This window comes from Lycorma delicatula, chromosome 1 (genome assembly GCF_047948215.1).
Source record: "Lycorma delicatula isolate Av1 chromosome 1, ASM4794821v1, whole genome shotgun sequence".
NCBI lineage: Eukaryota > Metazoa > Arthropoda > Insecta > Hemiptera > Fulgoridae > Lycorma > Lycorma delicatula.
This window is the reverse complement of record NC_134455.1, coordinates 308,127,597-308,151,001: the sequence shown is the minus strand read 5'-3', so window position 1 is coordinate 308,151,001 and position 23,405 is coordinate 308,127,597. Positions and strand designations below refer to the sequence as shown.

The 23,405-nt window shown below is 28.9% G+C and overlaps 1 protein-coding gene across 5 annotated transcripts in view; it reads left to right on the top strand.

Moving 5' to 3' along the window:
- Positions 1 to 11,401: 11,401 nt before the first annotated feature.
- Positions 11,402 to 23,405, top strand: part of LOC142333637 (RNA-binding protein 24-B-like) — a 218,292-nt gene continuing 206,288 nt past the window's right edge. For 4 of the 5 annotated variants that reach the window (XM_075381028.1, XM_075381020.1, XM_075380999.1 and 1 more), the window contains exon 1: positions 11,402 to 11,819. In XM_075381028.1, coding sequence (XP_075237143.1) covers positions 11,547 to 11,819 — 273 coding nt within the window. In that variant the 5' untranslated portion in view covers positions 11,402 to 11,546. The remainder of the gene's footprint in view (positions 11,820 to 23,405) is intronic. The other variant, XM_075381010.1, reaches the window with a different exon arrangement.

Genomic DNA, 23,405 nt, shown 5'->3' with positions numbered 1-23,405 from the left:
AGAAAGAAATAAGTGTATATAAATTTTACCAAGGCCCCTAAAATTATTTGTTGACAAAAGAAATGGTTTGGTTTTCAACATAAGTATTAAATGTCCATCATGCAAGAACGGTGTTTCTAGTTTTAATTCAAATAAAATTACTGTTAAAAATAAGTCTGTTCACGACATCAATATTCGATTAATTTATGTAATGCGCAGCATTGGGAAAGGTGGAAAAGCTTTTTTTCTTTCTTTTGGGCGAAAAACGTTTTTCCATTGTCATCACCCGGTAAACAAAAATATAAAACAAAAAAATACAAAACATACACTAGGAATTTAAAAACAAAATTAAAACTTAAAATATGAGACACAACAACAAGATAAAAATCTTAAACTAAAATGTTAAACACGGATAAAAAAAAATATACATTTTAAATGAAGTTCATAATAGGATAAAAATAAAATAAAAAAATAAAATACTACTAAAAAGTATCCAAAATACCAATACTTCGAAGAAATAAAAACGCCCGGCCCAAAACTTCTTTGTCATTGTCAAGGATTCGACTAATGTTCTTGGGAAATTTAAATTTACGATGTAAGGTCGCATAACACACGCAATCCACAAGGATGTGGCGCACAGTCAAGCGGCAATCGCATCATATGCATACTGCTGAGTTTACTACTGACATCAGATACCCGTGAGTAGCTCTCGTATGACCTATACGCAATCGGAAGAGGACCACTTTATCGAATTTTCCTGTTGAGGAATACCATGGCAACACACAACATTTAATGTGCCGGAGTTTGTTATCTACTGTAGTCGTCCAGTCATCTTGCCACTTTGCGCGTAGAGCGAGTTTTACATAACTAATAAAGTCGGATGCAGTAACACGGGTAGTAAAGAATGATTGACTACATACGTATTTAGCAGTGAAATCTGTACGTTCATTTCCCGGAATCCTCACGTGGCTAGGAAATGCTGGAACCGTGTTTTTCGACGTGATGAATCTACCAGTATCACCAAGATTTGCTAAATATAATAAGATTCTGTCTAATGTGGCCAAAGATGTATGTCAAAATTTAATGAAGGATGCCGTTGAGGAGCTTGAGGCTCACAACAACCGCTGCAGAGATGCCACTGCCGTCTTTGATGGATCATGGCAGAAGCGCGGTCATACATCTTTGAATGGGGTTATGATAGCTCTTATTGTAAGTACTGGAAATTTTATTGAGTTTTTCATATTTTCAAAGTACTGCCGATGTAAAACTAGAATGGATGACATTCATGATGTTTCCTGTACTGCTAATTATAGTGGAACCAGTGGCGTGATAAAGGTGAAGGGTGCTCTTGAAATGTTCCAACGATCAAAAAGGTTATACAACATAACATAAAATATTACCTTGGTGGTGGAGATAGTAATGGTTTTACAGCTATAACAAGAGAACAACCCTATGGGCCAGAATTTAAAATCGAAAAATTAAATTGTGTTGGGCATGTGAAAAAGTACATCGATTTTCGATTGTGTAAAGTAAAACTACTAAAAGGCAAACAACTATTAGCTGATGGTAAAACTATTAGTGGACATGACCGATTGATTATCGGACTCGTTTAATGATGAAATAAAAATTTATTATGATTTAACTATTTTGAGAAGCACCGGTGTTAATAACATGAAATGTGCTATTTGGGCTATTTCCACTTGTCATCTACTATTAAAGAACCTATTTACGGTTTGAGTCCACAGACTAATGACACGTGGTGTAAATGTGTACGTGCTCGTTCAGCTAAACAACCAAACCACAATAAACATACACCATAAACATACCATGACCACAATAAACATACACACCTATCAAAAGTAGTAATGCAGGAAATTAAACCAATATTTAAAGAGTTTTCAAATCCTGTTCTGCTGCAAAAGTGTCTGCATGATGCTACGCAGAATGCGAGTTTGAATATAGGCTGTGAGCTCCTACAGTGCTGGGAATGTGACAAAAACCCACCGGGTTGGTCAAGTGGTGAACGTGTCTTCCTAAATCAGCTGATTTAGAAGTCAAGAGTTCCAGCGTTCAAATCCTAATAGTCAGTTATTTTTACACGTATTTGAATACTAGATCGTGGATACCGGTGTTCTTTGGTGGTTGGGTTTCAATTAGCCACACATCTCAGGAATGGTCGAACAGAGGCTGTACAAAACTACACTTCATTTACACTCATACATATCATCCTCATTCATCGTCTGAAGTATTATCTGAATGGTAATTACCGGAGGCTAAACAGGAAAAAGAAAGGGATATGACAAAATGTTTAATGCTTGAAAAGGTAGGTTTAAATTCTGGGAAGAACTGTGTCAAAATTTCCAAACATTTTGATGAAACTCGCATCAGGAAGGCTGAGAGGGATGTACAAAAAAATTTCAAAAAATGCAACCTAGTCTTCAGCAGAAAAGAAAAACGCTAGAACACTATGAAGAACCGGAGGATTCTGACAACTCGTCTTATAGTGCTGTATGTACTGACATTGTTTTCATTCTCAGGTGAATCCAGTCCAATCTTTAAAGTTAATTTCCCGAAAATCTTGTATTTAATCTTTAGGTACCTTTTTCCTCAAGAACCAGAAAAGATACATAAACAATTTTTTTCCGTTTTTAAAGAAAACAGATCTCTTTAAAACTGCAGAAACTGATTTTTAGAAAAACGTTACAAAATTTAAAAAAACAATTATTTCTCTTTCGAGCCCAGGAAAAACGCAAGTAATTACGGTAAAAATAAAAAAAAAACTGAAACATTGACTAAAATAAAAAACAAAATCCATAGCATTGAACAAAACCCAGAAAAAATGTAGTAGAAAAAGTCCTATGCAATTATCTTTTCTGTATGGTTTTGTAAAATTGTACCGAAACATAGACAAAATTAACACGGTATGTATAGGACCGTGCAATTGTCCTTAAGAAACACAGCTCGTCAACTTCTTCGAGTTCTATGTTGCCGTTTTTAAAAGTTTGTTTTATTATTTGTGTGCTTATAGAACTTTGATTTCTATAAATTCAATTTAAATTTGAATTTAAAATATTATGAAAACAGCACGAGTGATAAAATCACTTGTTTTACTACATTAAAGTGAATCAGGTATCTTGCTTTACTTTTAAATTGTTTTCTTCGTTGTGTCTTTACTTAAATATTATTTTTCCTTTGTTACTTTCAAATTCATTAACTGTATTCAAAAATTTAATTTTTTCTCAGGAAATCAATCCCTTCGAGTAGCAGATTACTTAATATTCGTAGAACTACTAAGTAGTTACTTTAGAAGAAATACTATGTAGTACTTCTACATCGGTTTTATTTCAACTATAGTAAACGATACTATATCAGTCTTAACACTTTAATTTTTGTCCTCGAATTATGTTTCTGCTCTCATATTCTTCCTTGAATTCTTTTATTTCCTTCTCTTCCATTTGATTCTTTGTTTACGAATTAAAAAGGAATGAGGGGTAGACAATATCCTAAACTTGCTCTTTTCTATATTGGTGCTAGGCTTTCTTTGTATTCCACTCTCATGTTAACTACCCGATTCCTGAACAGATGGTAAACAGCATTTCTTATTCTATTCTTCAATGCTACATTATTTCTCTTAAAATTTTACAAGTTAATTTCATTCCTAATTATCAAATCTATAAATTCTGTGAGTTAAACATTTTTTTCCATCCTGCCCGATGAGAGACCAGAGACCACTTCTAGACATAGAAATTCGACATCTCAATTTTTATAATTTATTCGATCTTACTTTGTTTAATCAGCATTGTGGTTATCATAAAAAAATGAAGCATAATATAATCACAAAATTACTCTTTGATATTACAGCATCTAATTCCTTTTCAATAGCTTGTTATAATTTTAGTATAGTGTGATTTTAGTAGATAGAGTGTGATGATTTGAAGTCACCATTAATTAATTAAATAATTAATAATTTTTCTTCCACAAAAACTCACATTAAATAATCGTACGCACAGTCTTCTAGTATTCTTATAACAATTCTTACTTTTCTTCCTAACCTAAGTTTTCCATTTGTACCTATGTTACATTATACAGTATTATCATAAAAGTATGGTAAGCATTGTGGTTATCATAAAAAAATGAAGCATAATATAATCACAAAATTACTCTTTGATATTACAGCATCTAATTCCTTTTCAATAGCTTGTTATAATTTTAGTATAGTGTGATCATACACAGAGTGTGATGATTTGAAGTCACCATTAATTAATTAAATAATTGATAATTTTTCTTCCAAAAAAACTCACATTAAATAATCGTACGCACAGTCTTCTAGTATTCTTATAACAATTCTTACTTTTCTTCCTAACCTAAGTTTTCCATTTGTACCTATGTTACATTATACAGTATTATCATAAAAGTATGGTGCGGTTTCAGTAATTCATAGGAAGATTGTAGAGAAATTTCTAGATGTTATATTGGTATCCCTGAAAGCCTCCAAGCCAAAAGTTTGTTTATCAGCAGTTGTAACCACAACGTCAGTTCTTGTATTGTTGTTGCGGTGAGTTTAGTGAGTTACTATGTTCTCGGATAAAGACAAAGCAAAGTGTGTTTTATTGAAGGCTGAATTAAAATCCGTAATTTTAGTTCAACGTGCGTTTCGACGTGAATTCGGAAGAGATCCACCACACAAAAATAACATAACACTTTGGTTCAAACGATTCGAAGAAACTGGATCAGTTAAGAAACAGAAATCAACCGGCAGACCAAGTATACCAGACGAAACGGTTGAACTAATTTAGACAATCGGCAATTAGAAGTCCTGGGAAGTCCATCTCCCGTCGAATTAGGTATTCCAAAATCAACAGTTCACAAAGTTTTACATAAAAAACTGAAATTACACGCTTATAAAATCCAGATACTGCAGGAATTGAAACCCGATGATGGTGTAAAACGTTACAATTTCGCTGTTGAAATGTTGGACAGAATAAGTGAAAACGAATCATTTTTAGATGATATAATTTTTACAGACGAAGCTACATTCCATGTAAATGGATGTGTTAACAGACACAATTCGTGAATATGGAGCTCTGAAAACCCACACGCAATTATTGAGAAACAACGCGATTCGCCTAAAGTTAATGTTAGGTGTGGTGTGATGAAAAATCGTGTAATAGGGCCTTTCTTCTTTGCTGAAAAAGCAATTAATGGAGTTGTGTATCTTAACATGTTAACCAATTATTGCTTTCCTCAGCTGGATGAAGAACTCGAAAACATTCATCGACTTCATTTCCAACAAGATGGTGCTCCCCCGCACTTCAATGCATTGGTCACGGACGCTTTGAACGAAAAATTTGGAGATCGGTGGATAGGCCGGCAAGGACCCATACTTTGGCCGCCAAGGAGTCCAGACTTGACACCTTGCGATTTTTTCTTGTGGGGGTACATCAAAAGCGTTGTTTATACACAAAAAATTCGCGACCTAAACCACTTAAAAAACAGGATTAATGAAGCAATGACAACCATTAACGAAGAAATGTTAACTAATGTTTGGAGAGAAGTTGAGTATCGTTTGGACATTTGTCAAGCGACTAACGGCGCACATATTGAAATTTATTAATTATGTAAAAAATTGTTTGAGACGACAAATTTGAAAAATAAAAAACATAAACTGTAAGTAATTCTGTTTTAATTTAAACCATGTTCAAAACCGCGCCATTCTTTTATGATAACTCTGAATTTTATGTTCATATAGTAAATATAGTAACAATATTTTCTTATATTTATATATGCTGTATTAGGTCTTATTTTAATTATTTTCTTCTTTATTTAAATATAATTATCTCTTTTAATCAATCATCATCATTATTGCTTTGCACTTTCTGTAAATTTAAATTCTTAAAAATTTGTTAACTTATTATGACTTTTTCATCTTCTGTATTCTTGTATTTTTTTGTTTGAACCCTTAGGTTACTGCTTTCTGTTTGAATCCTAATACAAGGCTATGCCCCAATGTTCACTAAAGGATCTATCTTTCTAGATAAAATCTCCGATCTTAGTTTTTCTTTTATCAAATTTTCGAAGAAAAGTACAGTATTATTTTCGGTCGCATAGTGGGATTTAGGGGATGGAATTGAATTTTTTTTCGTTTTAATGTATGAGAAGTACGAAAATACCATTCACATAAATATATATATATATATAAGCCTATGTAATAAAATGTATGGTTCGAAAATATCCAAAACTATTACACTTTCATTGAAATTTATAAATGCTGTAATAGTATATCTGAAGTTTGCATGTGAAAATTTGATAAAGATTAGTTGACTCGTTCTTGAGTTATGCTCTATATAATGTCAACAACAGACTGTATTAGTGATTATTTTACAGTGTTTGATGGTTTCAAGTCCTAAAAATAAACAATTTGAATTTAATTTTATGTTATCTGTCTTATTTTTCCTGCAAAAATACGACAGAAAGTAAAAATTCGTGTTCGTTTTCTGTGTATACTGTCGGATAGATTTACGAATTATAATTCGATGTCAAAAGAGTCGCTCAACCATTATCCAATATGTGATTCTTTCTGGAATGTTCAAGCTTCATCCATTGGTATGTTAATTGATGTTTATAAAAGGTGTCGTTGTAAGCCTAAATTTAAAATTGTTTATTTAGAATTCCAAATGTCTGGTATTATATTCTTTTCTTTTACAAAATTTATACTTAGAAATATTTTAACTTTTCTCCCTTATTCTACGGAGTTATGTACAGTCCCGCCAAGTAACGGCTAGCTTGGAGTGACGATGATTACTACCTAAAGTATTATGCATCTTGTTTATGCTACAAAGAGATGACTAATCATGGTGTGCTAATGTTTCGGAGAACAATAGTACAGCAGTGACGTGCGGACTGATCATCTAAGTTCGCCGTTACGTGGCGGCTACTGTAAAATCTTTGTTTTTACTTATGCGATCAGATCATCCAATATTTTCCTGTATCTCATATTTGAACACCTACGAAACCACAATTTTGTCTCCCTGTTACCATTCTATTCTAACATTTCTCCAACTTAGGTTCAAAATCCCAACTCTTACTTCTGTTCTACTTCATGTTGTTAATCATATTACTTTTGATTCCGTAAAGTGGTTAAAATTTGATATGAATATTGTCGCAGGTACATTGACATTGACAAATTCATAAATTTTGTTTTATCTATGAACTTTTATCAAGTACGAGATAAAATTTATTTAACTGAAGTACAAGTTTTTTTTTGTGTAAAAAGAAATAATCCAATAATTTGAATGTGTGATTATTAATGTCTTTTCGATGGCTCGACGTAAATTATTATAGATGTTTAATACATTCTCTCGATACAAAATTAGATTCTTAAAGATATGAGGAACTGATTCACTAGTAGTTCTTATTCATTAAAAAAAGTTTAGTTTTATCAAATAAAGACGAACTAGTCTTCTAAATGCGAGATAAGTTATCAATACACAAGTTATTACTAACTGCTAAGTCCCGTATTAAAAGTATATCGATCCAAGAATAATCAGGGTTCTATAAGGGAAGGTTATTCACTGATAAAATTTTTTAATAAAAAAATAAGAAAACTTAAAACTGCAGTACTGACATTGTTTTTAAATACGTTATTAATAAAGTAAGTGAGGCTGACTATTCAAGGGTAGGTTGTGGGAAATTATAACCAAAAACGAAATTCATAAACATTTAATTAAAATATTAATGATATTTATGAATTCAACAGAATATTTGTAAAAAAAAATCGAAAAAATTGATTCAGAAATTATAAATACGCGTTTTAGGAAGGGCTATTCAAGTCACCGATTTTATTTTATTTATATATTGATGACACAGTAAGGTAGTAGAAGAATAAATTATTTAGTCTACTAACTAAAAATAACATAGAAAGTAATAATTTTTTTTTGTTTGCGCTGGTTAGTCGGACAGAGAATATATCTACAACACAATTTCTTTGGACAACACTAAGGTATGGTTTCTTGTAATTTTTAAACATACGTAAACAAAAAAAAATAATGGAGTTTGAGGGTCGTTCTCAGTATGGTGCAAGTTGGTTTTAGATAATAAATCTATCTTATTCTTGGAAACCGATTCAAAATTTAGGATTTCACAATACTGCGTTTTGAGGAAATAGATATTGTAGGTAAAACTGAAAAGTTTAACTAGATCTGCAATGCAATATGTAGAACGTACGCAAGGAGGCAAGACGTTAGACGTTATTCTTTATTAAAGTTCAATAAATCTAAATTCCGCAGATTTATATGAAGGAGAGACTCGGATTATTGTTATTACTATTCCACGGTTTTATTATCCGATTTTACCTTCATTATTAAATAAATTCCTGACTAAAAGCTTTACTCTGTGTTATCTTATACTCTCTACTTTATCTGCCTATTCTTTCTTATTTTAGATTACCTAGCCTATCGTGCTAGTATACATTTCCGATATTCCACTTTCCGATCTGTTATGATAACAAATACGGTACTGCTGTTCGAACTTATGTTAAACTTCTACCAATAATTAGTTTCAGACTTCCTAGAGGCTAGTATTTTGTTTTAGGGAGCCTGTACGCAATCTGGGAATTTTTAGTCTGAAAATCAGAATATTATAGAAAATAAATTAAAGATTTTAATATTTAAAGAAAATAATTTAAAAAAAATCCAGAATATAATTTTATATCCTGGTTTATCAAACATTTGATGTTACCTTATTTTTACTAGTTCTGCTAACAGGAAAAAAAATCAAATTTATTTTGAAAACGGTATAGTTCCATAATTTTTAATATAATTTAATGTGTTTCTGATCTCTTGACTTCCATCCAGGGTACTTTCTTGCCTAGAAGAGCGGATATATCTTTTGTATGCCCTTTCTAGGATGCGCATTTTAGTGGGGGAGAATTTTATGAATAAGAATCTGCGCTCGAAACAAGTTCAAACGAGTTTACAGACGATGTAGATACTTTATTTTTCATTATAATGTTAAAGGTGTTCATCTTTGGACTACCATATCGTCCTTTTATGTACCGATGTCTATAAATTAATAGTAGATCAATATTCCAATTCTTGGATATAATTTTAGTTTAGGATTAACTTCAACCGCCAGTTTATTTCTAATACCTAATCATTTTTCAAAAAAATAAATCATAAAAGTTTTTATTACAATACTTTCCGAATATTTTATTACACATATAGAGCATTCTTTTTCATTTAAAATTAATAAATGTAAGTAAAAAGAGACAAAACTTCACAAATCATTAAATTTAAATCTTCATTCTGCAGTAGGTTATCGAAACGTTATATTTTTATCGTTTCTTCCTGTTAACGTTACATTATCCTATATTTGTAATTTTTAATGAATTCTAAGCATTTATTATGTTTTTTAAGCTTTCTATCTATATAATTAACGTTAAAATTGTCTAAATTTATGTTTTACATCCATGGAACATGTCCATAATAGAAAAAAGTCAGCTTTATGAATGTATTTTCCTAAGTAGAAGACTGTATTAAAAATTGCGACATTAATAAATTAAAATTATTCTGGTTTTTATTTACCGGAAATACATTGAATAGCCTTCAAAATAAATGTGCGAATATATTACGTGAAAAGTTTAAACTTTTAAAAATTAAATTAATATACTGTGTAAAAAATTGTTTATACGTATTTTGGATCTCTTTTCATTAACATCCGCATGAAATTGTTTTTAAAACATTGTAAGGAGATGGTAAAAAATACAATGTTTATCATAAGATAAGTTGAATGAGTTCAGAATATATGTTTAGATAAAGTTTAATAATTTTTTTATATTGTGAAATATTTTACCTAGACAATTTTCAAGAAACTCGTACAATTATTATCGTCGATTATTAATGGGTTTTAGATTTTTTTTTTCAAAGCTATTTAGTCATACTGATATTATAGATGAGTAAAAAAGATTTAGAAAAATATTTATAAATAACTTATTTTTCTCTCAGTAGTTTCTGAATCAGTAACATATTTGCTATTATATGAATATTTTCTAAAATATATTAATTAGTTAAATAATTATGAGAAATCTATTGAGATTCTTTTACATTTCAGTTGAAATGGATAGAGATGGGCACTGATCAAAACTAAAATCCAACTATCGGTATTTTTGCTTAAAAATTGTTGAATAGTTTTTAATAATAGCTCATTTAAACATTGAATGGGCAAATTAATTTGTAATCAGCCATCATTTTTGCTGATTCGTGAGCTCAGGGAAAAAACGCTTATAAACAGAATGAAATTTTCTCATAAAGAAAATGGATTAGGCCAATTTTATGATGAATACTAAAACGTATACAGGATCATCTGCTTGAAGGGCTGGTTTAACCTGTTAGTGAAATAACAAACTTCAGCTGCTAATCGAACCGTAGTCGGTGCTAAATACTAGCCATAGAATAATCAGGTAGCGGCCAGTTCTTTACTCATTAGATGCAACATAAATCAGGTGAAATTTTATAATTAAACATAGACACCTTAAGAATTCTTTTGTTAACAATAATCGTCAGTCATGAAGATTCACTGCTTGAAGAAACATAAATTATTTAAGGCAATTCAATAGAATTATTAATCCAAGTATCACTTAATTATTTGTAAATCAGGGATGCAATTAATAAATGCTACTATCTATCGGGAATCGGAATGTGTACAACAGAAATGAAGAAGAAAAATGTTTGATAAATTTGTGAACTAAAACTTCTGTTAAATTATTATTATTTTACAGTTTTTCTTTTACTACGATATTAATTATTACAATGTTTAGTTTTAACACATACTTTAATTATTCAATAAAATGAAATTAAACGCAAATGAAATTAATCACAATATTACTAAAAATAAAAAAATAAATAAAAGAAAAATATCTTAAAAAATATTTTATTCAGTTATACTGTCTTAAATATTTTAAAATAACAATAATAGTATCTTAGATTTCATTTCCTAAAAAAATTATATTCTAACTTATTAATTTATATAAATATAAGTTATATTTAATTAAATAATTTATTTTTATTCCTATAATACGGACTTGGGAGAAGTTTTTATGTAATGATAACCAGAATCGTTTGAATTTTTGTAAGATTATAACAGCAATTTTAAATTAAAAATTTATCAGGTAAAAACATAAGAAGAAAGTTTGTTGTGCAGTGTAGTCCCTAGCAGTGGTATTAATTCTTGATGTTAAGAAGCATCCGCTGAGAAGTCGCGAGAGGTATTTTGATATTCTCTCAACCCCACTGATCAGACGGTGTTATAAAAAAATATTGGAGGGGTAGAGGAGGGCTGTTCTAAGTGAAGGGGAGGGGAGGAATCCCATTGCGAACAGCTGCAGGGGGGGAGCTTAGCCTAAATATAGACGGTAATGGAGGGAAGTAGTATGGCTCGGCGGCAGCTAGTCACTTTCAGTATCGCAGTCGCAGTCCACGTCAGAGCGTGTATGTGTAAGAGTGAGTGTGTGCTCAGTATGTGTAGATAGGCGACGGCAAAGCAATCGCTTCATAAACATAAATTCAATAAGTATGTTGATGCCTACAGCGGGGTTGAGTACGTCAGAAACTATGTTGGGCGCTGAAGGACTAGTCGGTAGCTTGGGTTTGAGTGCACCAGCGGCGGCGGCAGCTGCAGCTGCACAACAGCAAAAGGACACTACTTGGACCAAACTTTTCGTTGGGGGTTTACCTTACCATACAACGGATAAATCTCTACGGGAACATTTCTCCGTGTTCGGTGATATCGAGGAAGCTGTGGTTATTACAGACAGGCAAACTGGAAAAAGCCGCGGTTATGGTTTTGTAAGTAATACTATTTTTATTCTTTGTTTATTAATTGTTATTATTGCATCGTGCACTGTTTTTCTTATTCTTAAACGGTTTTTAATATTATAAATTATAATTTATTGTAGTTTATTAACTACTCCGTTAATTAAAATTCTCAGTAATACTGAAACCATGTGCAATTTAAAATGATCAATTTCTTTTTATTTTTTAAAATAAACTTTCATCGATTTTAATGTAATCTTGTTCAATACGTTAGAGAATCCTATAAAAAGAGACAAAAACATGTTAGTGTATACGGCATGTTTATCTTGACTATAAAGAACTTATGTTTCCACAAAAATTTTAAAGAAGTTAAAAAAAAATTAATTTTGTTTATTTGAAGTTTTCAAATGTGCCTCAGAGATTTTAACTACAGTATGTCTACTTTTAATTACATTTACAAGTATGTATTTGTAATTGCAATTTACTAACAGTAATACGATACAAATACGTGCTTTATTGCTTAACTGTAATATATCATCATTGTACTTTACTAATAAAACAAAATTTAGATTTTTATTCTCAATCATGTATTTTTACTGTTTTGAATTGTTTGGGTTAAGAGAATCCCTAAAAAAAGAAAGACATATCGCTTGCATATCATGATAAATATTTCAAGAATTATTGTAACATGAAAAATTAACAATTGTTCTAATTTTAGTTTCTCGTAGCAGTATTCCTTTTTCAAAAATAAGAGTTGTAGTATTGAAGTACGAACATATATAATATGTAACATTAAACTGCAAGATTTGTTTGGCCTTTTTTAAATAGTGTTTGTAAATAGTAGAATTATAGTCATTCGTCGTATTTTTGTAACAAACTCGTTTATAATTTCGTTTATAAGAGTATTTTTCGTTTATAAGAGTTTTAATTTGAATAAAAATACAATACTTGTGATTATTTTTATAGTAATTTTTCATCAGCTCTCTGTCCTCCAATTACATCATTATTAATGTTGCGATGTAAATTAGACTTATTTATAAAACTTTTTATTTGTTTATCGCTATGGGAAAAAGTATCGGCATTTATTTTATCTTGAATACGTGATTAAAAAGTTTACTGTGAAACATTACTTGTACAGCGTATGTAACTTCTACTTCCGCTGCTTCCAGCTAATTCATGACGAGTTGCACCATGCTTTTATCTTCATTTAGTCTTCATTTGTAAAACGGATAAAATCATTTTAGATCCATCACATTTTTGATATTCATGTATTCTTGATTCGATCTGTTTTTTTTTAAATGAAAAATAAACATTCTTCTAGCGTTTTTCTTTACTATGTTTACGTTACCTGTACCAGCGCGGGAAAATTTGCCTATCATACGTAGTACTTAAACAAAAATATGTTTTTCATTGTAATTGATAACCTACCCGAAGCCAGGAGTTCGAGTGTTTTGAAGGGTGGAACTAATATAAATCTCTTTTTACGATAAGTTAAGATCTAACCTTTGGCTAGCACTTATCTAATGATAGCAAGAAAAGAGAGACTTTTTCGTTTTGTTCTTTAAGTTGCACTTATCCCTGTTTCTGTATCGTCTACGGTTAAATGAACAGGAATCGTGTAAAGGTCGACGATAGTTACACTGAATAATCTTATAGGACAGAATGATTTCGAAAAATGAAGACGAAATTAAAAAGATTAAATTTGTGTTATTCAAAGTTAAATAACATCTAAAGGTTTGGATCGTAATTGTTATTTCTTCTTTCGCATTCAAATAAATCATAGAAAATCATATCCGTGTTTCACGATCAATATTTTACTGGTTATTTATGATACAAATCTATTATATATTTATAAGTAAACAATCGTTAATTATTATTAAGTAATTCATTAATCGAATTAATTCGCTATTTTATCATGGCAATGCAGATTAATTAAGTAATGCTGATTGGACAACTTCATAAACTGAAAATAAAATGCAAGGGTATCAGTTGATAAATTATAATTTATTAAATATTAATAAATAATCAAAAATAATTAATAAACGTTTAGTTTTACTTTGTTTAATGTACTGTAGTTAAACAATAAACAATAATTATATAGTAAACAGTGTTTACTGTTTACTATAAAAAATTGCTTCATTAAATCAAAAGAATAAAAACGTACTTTCAATAGGTACATAAATTTTTTTATCACTTTTTCTAATATTTAAGGGAATTAAAACAAAGCTATTTTAGATATTAAATGATTTCTTTGTGTAGGGGTGAATAACGAATAAAACCCAAACGTTTTACTAAAAAAAAAAGGATGTTCTATTTATACCAGCTAATTGCTATAATATTTATCTCACTAAAAGGATGGAGATTAATCTGATAGGAGTTAATAGTCCAGAATGATTGATATGTGGTAGATTGATAGTAGCGAGGTGGATTTGCAATCCGCGGAGTGTTCGTAACATCTACGACAGATAACGTAGATCGCGTTTTTTGTATTATATAAATTATTTTTTGCATTTTTGCTTTGTTGAAAGTAGAATTACATTATCTAAATAGAGGTAACTCTAATTTTAGACGGCAATGAGAAAAATAGAAAATAGTTAAATATTGTTAAAAGTAAATTATACTACTATTGTTTAGTATAATTAGTTTACTTTTAATATTTCAACGTCATTTGCATTAAAAATTTAATAAAATAATAGCTTGAATTTTAGCTTTTATTCGAATACCTTCTAGTCGAAAATAAAAAAAAAACTTTCCGTCTTTTAAACATGTAACGGTTAATTAAAGTATCTCAAGAGTAAAATACCTATTTTAAAATTTATACATCCTAATAGATGTTTGATTGTCGGTCTTTTGTTCCAGGGAATCAATAATAAAGATAAAAATTATGTCGTAATTATTTTTTGGTTTGATCATTTTTACTTCGAAGGCTTCAGAATTTGTGTCTAAATATTTCAAGCTCGATAAAACTAAAAGCAATATACTCACATTTACTCGTAGTTATGTCTTTTTTCACTTAACCATATCTCAATTTTACTATCGAGTTACATGGAAACGACACAAATTTTATAAATATAATTAAATTTTCATTTTATTAATTCAAGTTATAGTAGATATACCCAGGAATCACACTTATTTACGATTGTGGCTTACTGTTTTAAATCTATATTCGTATTCTGATTTTAATGATGATACTATGCTTTAAACTTGTTTAGCCCCTTCTTCATCCAATCTAATAATAATAAACATGGCTACCGAAACATTACAGATCCTAAAAAATTTCCATTTGATTAAGTAAAAAACTGATCTTTTTTTTAACATTTACTGAATTTTTCAGGACATATTAATCCACGATAATCCTCTAACTCGAAATAAATGTTACCCATTTACGAAGTTTACTTGGATATTTAACAAAAGACCTGACATTTTACCTTTCCATTTTTACTTTGTATAAAGAGAAATTAAATATTATGTAACTCATTCTTGTGACTGGATTTAATATTTATAGTAAAAAGGGCTACTGTTTAACATTCATTCTATGTATTAAGTTAATTAATTTCTATCGCAACTGTTTATTCAATAAACAGCTATAATTTTTTAAGAACTCAATTACCGCAAAAACAATAATTATCGAAACAAGTTTTATGAGGGTAAGATGGAAGCATAGCTTTTGTATCAATCAAGTAGACATTTTACAGAATTGTTTTGTTAAAATTACGACTTTTAGAAATTGTATATACCTAAAAAAATTTCCCGCGTTTTTGTGAAAATTCAAATGAAACTTTTCTTGCTGTTTAAACAAATTATTAATAAAATAATCTAAACAGTATGGTCTTTGATCAGTTATGTTCCGGTTTTTTTTTTAATTACTCAGTTAAAAAATTGTAAAAATGTAAATTGAGATGAATTCTCTACTCAGCCAGACTGCAGATAAACGCTTGATTATAAGTTTGTTCTGAACAGTGTCGTCAGACACATTTTTCAGATAAAATAAATTTGGGTGACATTTACTTCTGTAGTAATTAAAAGTTCTATTTGGTAAATCATAAATCCGGTAAATTTACATGAATTATATTTTAATGTAAAGATGATAGAACAAATTATGTGAACAAAGTTTGTGTATTCTCCCCAAAACAAAACAGCTGCTTTGCGGATTGTCACTTCCGTTTGATAAATCCGTCAAGGGCACGAGCAAAGGGTCTATACAGATGGCTATATAGATCCATGTTACTAACATAAAAGAAATTGTGCCAGCGCATTAACAACAGTAATTATTAATTTCGCAAAATTACAAAATTTTCCGTACAAAATTCAAAATGGGTTATTAATATATCTGTATTTGTTTGTTTATTTTAATCCATGTCTGATTTTTTTTTATTATTTAAGTCGGCTAATTTCGTTTCATATGAGTGCTATTAAATATTTAAGATTTCGAAATATTAAAGATTTAATATTACGTATTTAAAAATCAATGTTAATTTAATTGTTTCTTAATCTATAGATTAAAAAAAAGTCTAATATATAAATATATATATATTAAACAAATTCATAATAGAATAATCTAAAACTGTATAATAATTTTTGATCAGATATCTACTGCTTGTGTTTGTTTAATTACTTTTAGTTAAAAATTGTAACAATCTAAATTCAGATAAATTCTCTGTTCAGTCGGACTGCAGATAAACGCTTAATTTATACGTTTGTTCTGAAGTGTATACTTAAAAATATCTGCTTGCAAGAAAGCCTTGAAGGAAATATTTTCCATTTTTGCTTGCAGTATATAAAAATAAATTTAATAAAAAAAGCTGAGTATTAAAAGTTAATAAAAAAACAGACCTATTACCAAAAAGCGGCACGTTGCAGTCGACTTTTGATTAAATTACAACATATCTGTCAAAAAAGTAAATAAATTATTGTTGTAATGGATTAAAGAAAAAGGAAAACCGTATGATTATTTTTTAGAGGTCAATTCTTAAACCGGTAAATAACTATAGGACTTAAACATTTTCAAAGTTTTTCTATTTAGTTTTTTCACACAGTTTTTTTTTCTCTATTGTCACTTAAGACGATACAAAACACTTGTACAGTTGTTATACATCTGCTTATCTATTATATCTTGCTATGCCACTTCAATAAGTAAAATAATAGATCATGTTATCTACTATTATTTTATTAGCGTATCTTTTTCGTTTGGTTAGGATAAAGATATGGCTAGGTTTTGAGTGTATATATATGATAATATATATAAATGTATACGTATTTATATTTTACGAATTAGATTAGAAAATTTTGGTTTTCTAGTAAAGGTTGTGAATGTGTAATAAATATGTTACGTAATATCAGTAGATATTACGTAACATATTTCAAAGGTAGTAACCTTTGAAAAGATCTATCGCTCCATAGTTATGATTGAACGTAGATGATTTTCAAGATTTAACGAGATCATAAAATATTGAAATCTACTCATTGGTACTGACTGATTTTTTTTAATGTGTATTATAAGTTATTTTTATTTATATTATGTTAATATATTGAGCATTAATTTCTGCCTTTAAGTTTTTTCTTAAGTCATTTGAACGAGCAAATCATAAAATAATATTTTCGCCAGGTGTATAATTTGGAATCTCTGTTTAAAACAATTCAGAAAATAGTTTCCTAAGTAAGATTTAAAAAATTTATTTCTAAAGTTTAACTTTTTTTTTTTGAAAGATTTTATTTAATAATGCTATTTTGAATGTAAATAACTCTAAACTGTTTCTTCTAAAAGGGATCAAAGCCGTAATTCAAAATTTAAAAAAAAATGTTTTACAAAACTTGTTGCTAATTATATAGATAATAATTTTATCCTATTAATGTTTATTTGAGTTAAGATTATTATAAATTATGATCTTAAAAGTATAAAACGATTTTTACTATAACTTATTTTTTAAAAATAAAGAATATTTTATTTTTGTCAGTGGTTAAAATTTAATTTTTTGAAATGAAAATTCTAATTATTTTTTATTCACTTCCATGTTACAACAGTTTACACGTTAAAACCGAAGTTCATTTAAAAAAATACGTATGTTTATGTGGTTTAATTAAATTATTAACTATCTTATTATTATTATTATTATTATTATACGTATATATTATGAAATATTAGACGTCCTGGCTTTACCTGATAAGCACCTTATCCCCATGTTGGATTTTTAAAATTGCTTTTTGTAAAAATTTCGGGCGGGAAAAGATCCTCGGTGAGGTCTGTAGCCCCAGTGTTTCTCCACCAAACAACTTATAACATTAAGAACTCACCGACTTTAAAAATTCCATGCCCATACTACAAATCCGATTTGCGTTGAACTAAGCTTACAGAAAACCACTGGTGATGAAGAAATTGAAAATGATGAACGAGGGTGAAACTGTGAGAAAGGGAAAATATGAGAAAAGGATTATCTAACCAAGAGAGACAGCGAATACAGAAGGCATACGATTCCTTCTAAGAAATAGAAGACATCCATTTCATCCAAGAAACTCTTATCGTACGTAATTATCTTTATCCAGGATAGAAGTACTGATCAACAATTCTTCGTTAAACGGCTTGTACAGTTATTATGAAGACCGTCGTCGTTCTCAAGATTGGTCGTAGATAGTAAGCCCGTCCTGTGATAAGCTTACTAAAAAGACATAGAATGAAGTATTACCCGTTCACTGAGCCGAATGTACTGATGTAAAATTGCAAACCAAAATCATTGATATGCAGCTGTACAACTGACACTTTTATTTTTTTTCACCACAATAAAATAATGTATAATAAAAATTAATACCTTTACAGAAAGCAACTCTGGGTAATGCGTCTTTTATCTCAAACGGTACCAGTTGCTCGATTGGTTATAAACGTTAGATTCATTAGAAAAAATGAAATGGTAGTGTAATTTACCAATTTATGTACCTTTTTCTTTTGTACACACTTTCTCAACTAAATAGGAAAATATGTATATTGCAGCAGACCGATTTTCCTTTAGGAATTACTAGTCAAAGTTTAAAAAGCTCAGATACGCGTAAAATTCGAATGGATTACTGAACCGGCGGCTGGATTTTTGCTACCTACATTATCCTGTTGCGGTACTATCATCTTCACGTATTATTATTATTATTATTATTAGCAGTGCCGAAACAGGTAAAACTATGCGCATAATTTGTGTTTATACTTTTTAAACTTTGACAATTAGTACTGAAGAATTACTTGGTGATAAACTCAGCCTTCGTAAGGAATGTAACCTTAAAAATTATGAATTATATGGCACAAGTATCCATTTTAGCTATTAACCGTTCACCCATATTTTCCAGTGGTGATGGGTAGATACGATTGTATTCTTTAATTTAGATTGATTAAAATATTTGTATTTCAACAATATTTTCCTTTTAAATTTAATTATGCTTTATAAAAATAGCTTAAAAAACTCTGAAGAGGGTTACGCTTAATTTTTGAGAAGTAAAATGAGCTTTGCGACTTAACTTGGAGGCTATGATAAGGTTGATGTGCTATATAATATGCACTGAAGTTTCATTAATATTTATATATAAATCGGTTAGTAAATGGCAAATCGATATAAATTATTTTTGAATGTTTAAAGGATATAACATTCAGTAAATAATGTATTATAGTTCTACATATATCGCCAACTATTAAAATTTTTTTATCATATATATTTAATGAAAAACATATTTTTAATATCGTTAATAAAATAAAGTTAGGCGTATCGGTTAAACGGTTAAACGGAATTGATAAGTAAAAAGCAATTACTGAAGACTCTTTAAACCGATGTTTAAATACGTATTGATATGATGGTTACTTTGATGATTTGTCATTGTTTCCTTGTTAACGTAGCGTGAAGTAACGTATAAAACTGTTCCATGAAAATTTGTTATTATAAAGCTTTTATATATCATTGGTAGGATCGTAAATTTATTTTTATTATAAAAGTTTTTATATTTTATTGATGATAATTTAATAATCAAAGTTATATATATTTCTAAAAATATATAGTAATCATTTTTTCGATTCCTTTTTGTTTTAAGTGGATAGAGTAGTTATACAAAAATGGAATCGAAATTTAACAGCTAAATAAAATTGAACTAAAAATATTAAAACGAAACCTGCTTTGATGTACTTTTTTGAAGTCGGTGTAGAACAGTATCTCATTTTCTACAAGTTTTATTATATTCTCAGTATTTGACGTAGTTTCTATTTTTATCGCTGAAGTATTTGTGTTCTACTTTTTACTGAAAATTATGAATTTTCGTATTTTTTCATCGAATACTATGACCTATTAGCAAGGTGGACCACTGAATTTTCTATTAAGAGAGAAACCACCACGTATTAGTTGTACAGAAGTGAACAAAGTAGCGTAGCTGTCAAAGTAATTTTCTACAAATTTTAGTTTAATTGATTCAAAGGCTTTTAAATTTTGAATATAAATAATAAGAGCTCAAATAAACAACTTTTATTTATATTAGTTAAAAATACCTTTTACTTCCTTGTACGAAGTAAAGGAAGTATTGTGATCGCGAAAAATTTCGGTTTTCAGATTTCAACGGTAACATCCAATTTGGCTAGTTTCGGCGTGACTTCTGTACGTACGTATTTATATATGTACCTCGCATAACTTAAAAACGATTAGTCTTAGGATTTTGAAATTTTGCATTTAGAACTGTTGTAACATTTAGTTGTGCACCTTCCCTTTTGATTGCAATCGACTGAACCAAAAGTGTCCAAAAAATCCCAAAATTCCAAAACATTTGAGCTTTGGACTTTTTCTTACCTGCAGTAATAAGCCCTCATTGAGAGCTTTTCAACGATATACATAAGTGGTACTTATTTGCATTAGTTCCGGAGTTATATCCAAATAAAATTTTAATTAATGAAATATTTGGATCGTAAAAGGGAAAGCACATCGGTTTGAATCGGCATCATCTACTTTATTTTTATTTATTTTTTCTTTAACTTTTTTTAGTTTAAATATATTGATTTATTAATAATTATTAACCCATGATTGTAATAAACTTTTACAATAACTAATAATTCAATAGTAACAATAAAAAATAAAAAAAATATAAAAAAAATCATAAGTTATTAGTGAAATAAAATTTTATGTACTTTTAAAAATGTGTATATGTAATTTAATAGGTATTATTACATATGTGTGTACGTAGTATATTTGGTGAAACTTCTGATTATTTAATATTTGATTTTCTAGTTTAATTTCTGTTTAATCTAATTTAATTATTCTGGAATTTCTGTTTAATTTTATCTATACCAAAGTTAACTACAGAGTGACTGAAAAATAGACTCTCACAAGAGCAACATATACACTGAGGCCATACATTACCGATCTTAAATAAATTGCAAAAAATTCTTATCTTTTAGTTCATTACGCCTCTGATATTGTTGGATAATATTCTCCCTAAGTTGATTATCATTTCGTTTATTTGTTTTTTGTTGTCAATAATTTAATCGCTGTTTCGTTTGATATAATTCTTCTGATCTTAATTTTTGTACACGTTGTCTAGTTTTCGAATTTTCTCTCTCTTTATATTCTTTATCCTTTCTTAATATTTTTATTATTTCCTTGGCCATAATCATTTCTTCCTGTTTATATTTATCATCTTCTCTTAAAGTTTTTATTCTTTCTTTGTTTGGAACATTTTCTTCCTGTCTATTTTATTTTGTTTGCAACAGTTCCTTCCTTTTTATTCTTTCTTTGGTTTTAACATTTTCTTCCGCTTTATATTTATCATCTCTTAATTTTTTTATTCTTCCATTGTTCTTAACATTTCCTTCCTCTTCATATTCATCTTCTTATTTTTTTGAGATATGTTTCTTCGTGTTATCTCTCTTTTTCCCATATGATTGTTACTTTTTCATTTTTGATTAGTCGCCAAATAATCCAATAATAAAACTGAATATTTTACACTGTAAGGTCGAAATTAACATTTATAACCAGTATAAAGTAGTATACAGACCTAAACGGAATAGTTTAATTATTATTATCTTTTATTTATACGATACACCAGAAATCTTAAACTCTTGTTAATCAGCAACTCACGAAGATACGAATAATACTGATTTAGTAATACGAGTAATAAAGGGACTTTTACTCTATCCTAATATTTCATGTAAGATTGTTGAATTAATAATAATTGTATAAATATTTGATGTTAATAAAAACTAATATCTCAGCAATTGTGTAACTGTCCACTTTATTAAAAAAATTGGAGGATCGTATCTCACTTTCAAATGAAATGCAGCAAAAATGTATATTTGTAATTTAATAGGCATACAAGGATCATGTGTGTCCATATCAGATTTTTTTAATATGTAATAAATCTTGGTGGTTATATATTTAATTAATCTGATACAATAATTCTTAATTTCTACTTCCTTGTAAGAGGTAAAGTAAGTATTGTGATCGCGAAAAATTTCGGTTTTCAGATTTCAACGGAAATATCCATTTTGACCATCCCTGAATCCATTTTGGCTAGTTTCGGCGTGACGTCTGTACGTACGTATATATCTCGCATAACTCAAAACCGATTAGCCGTAGGACGTTGAAATTTTGGATTTAAGACTGTTGTAACATCTAGTTGTGCACCTCCTCTTTTGATTGCCATCGTTGGACCAAAAAGCCCAAAATCCAAAAAAATTGGTTATTTTTCAGTTCCTTTTGTTCTTTACGAAGATACTTAATTTTCTACTTTCTCATGTAATAATATGCTTCAGAAGTTTTGTTCTTTTGCCTTCACGCTTTTATTGTTTCCTTTTATAGTTGATAAAAACCTTTGGATTTTACACATTTTTCCGTTTTTAATTTTTGATGTACATTTTCCATAATATATATTCGAAATTATTAAGTGTGTTGTCATCTTGATTAAGATCTCTTTTAACTACGTGCGTTCTTCTTAATTTTGTCACTTAATAACTGAAATCTTTATATTGTTTTCTCCTACTTTAATTGCTATCAATCATTGTTTTGTTTCCTATTCCACTTTACAACTTTTTAAATCTTTATTTAGTTTCAGTTTTATTATCCCTAACTTAAATTACTCGTAATTTAATATAACCTTCAAGTCTTCTTTGGTTTCAGTTAAAACAAAATAAACAAAAAATTGCCTCCATTGTAATTTTAATTCCTCGAATTTTATTATTATTCTACAATAAAATTTTCCTTACTATAAAGTTAACTTCTTGATTTTCTTTTACTCCAAACCAATTAAAAATAAGTATAGATGAAGTTGTTTTATTCTTACAACAATTGTAAATTATTTGTATTTTTCATCATTCTACAACTTTATTATAAATAAATCATTCTTCTACATCCTATAAAATAATTTGCAATTTTTTTTTTTCTTTAAGGAACGTTATTTAAGGTCAGTATAATAAAAAATAATAATATAATAAAAATAACAATACAAATTAACCCGTTTAATTAACAATTCTTCTTTTATTATCTTAGACGTTCGTGATGAAAAAAATTGCAAACATGTGCGTTGTCTGGTGACATGAGACTTTTTAATTTATTTAATCTATGATTTTATAAAATAAATAAAATTCAGTTTAGTTTTTTCTTGTATTTTTTATCT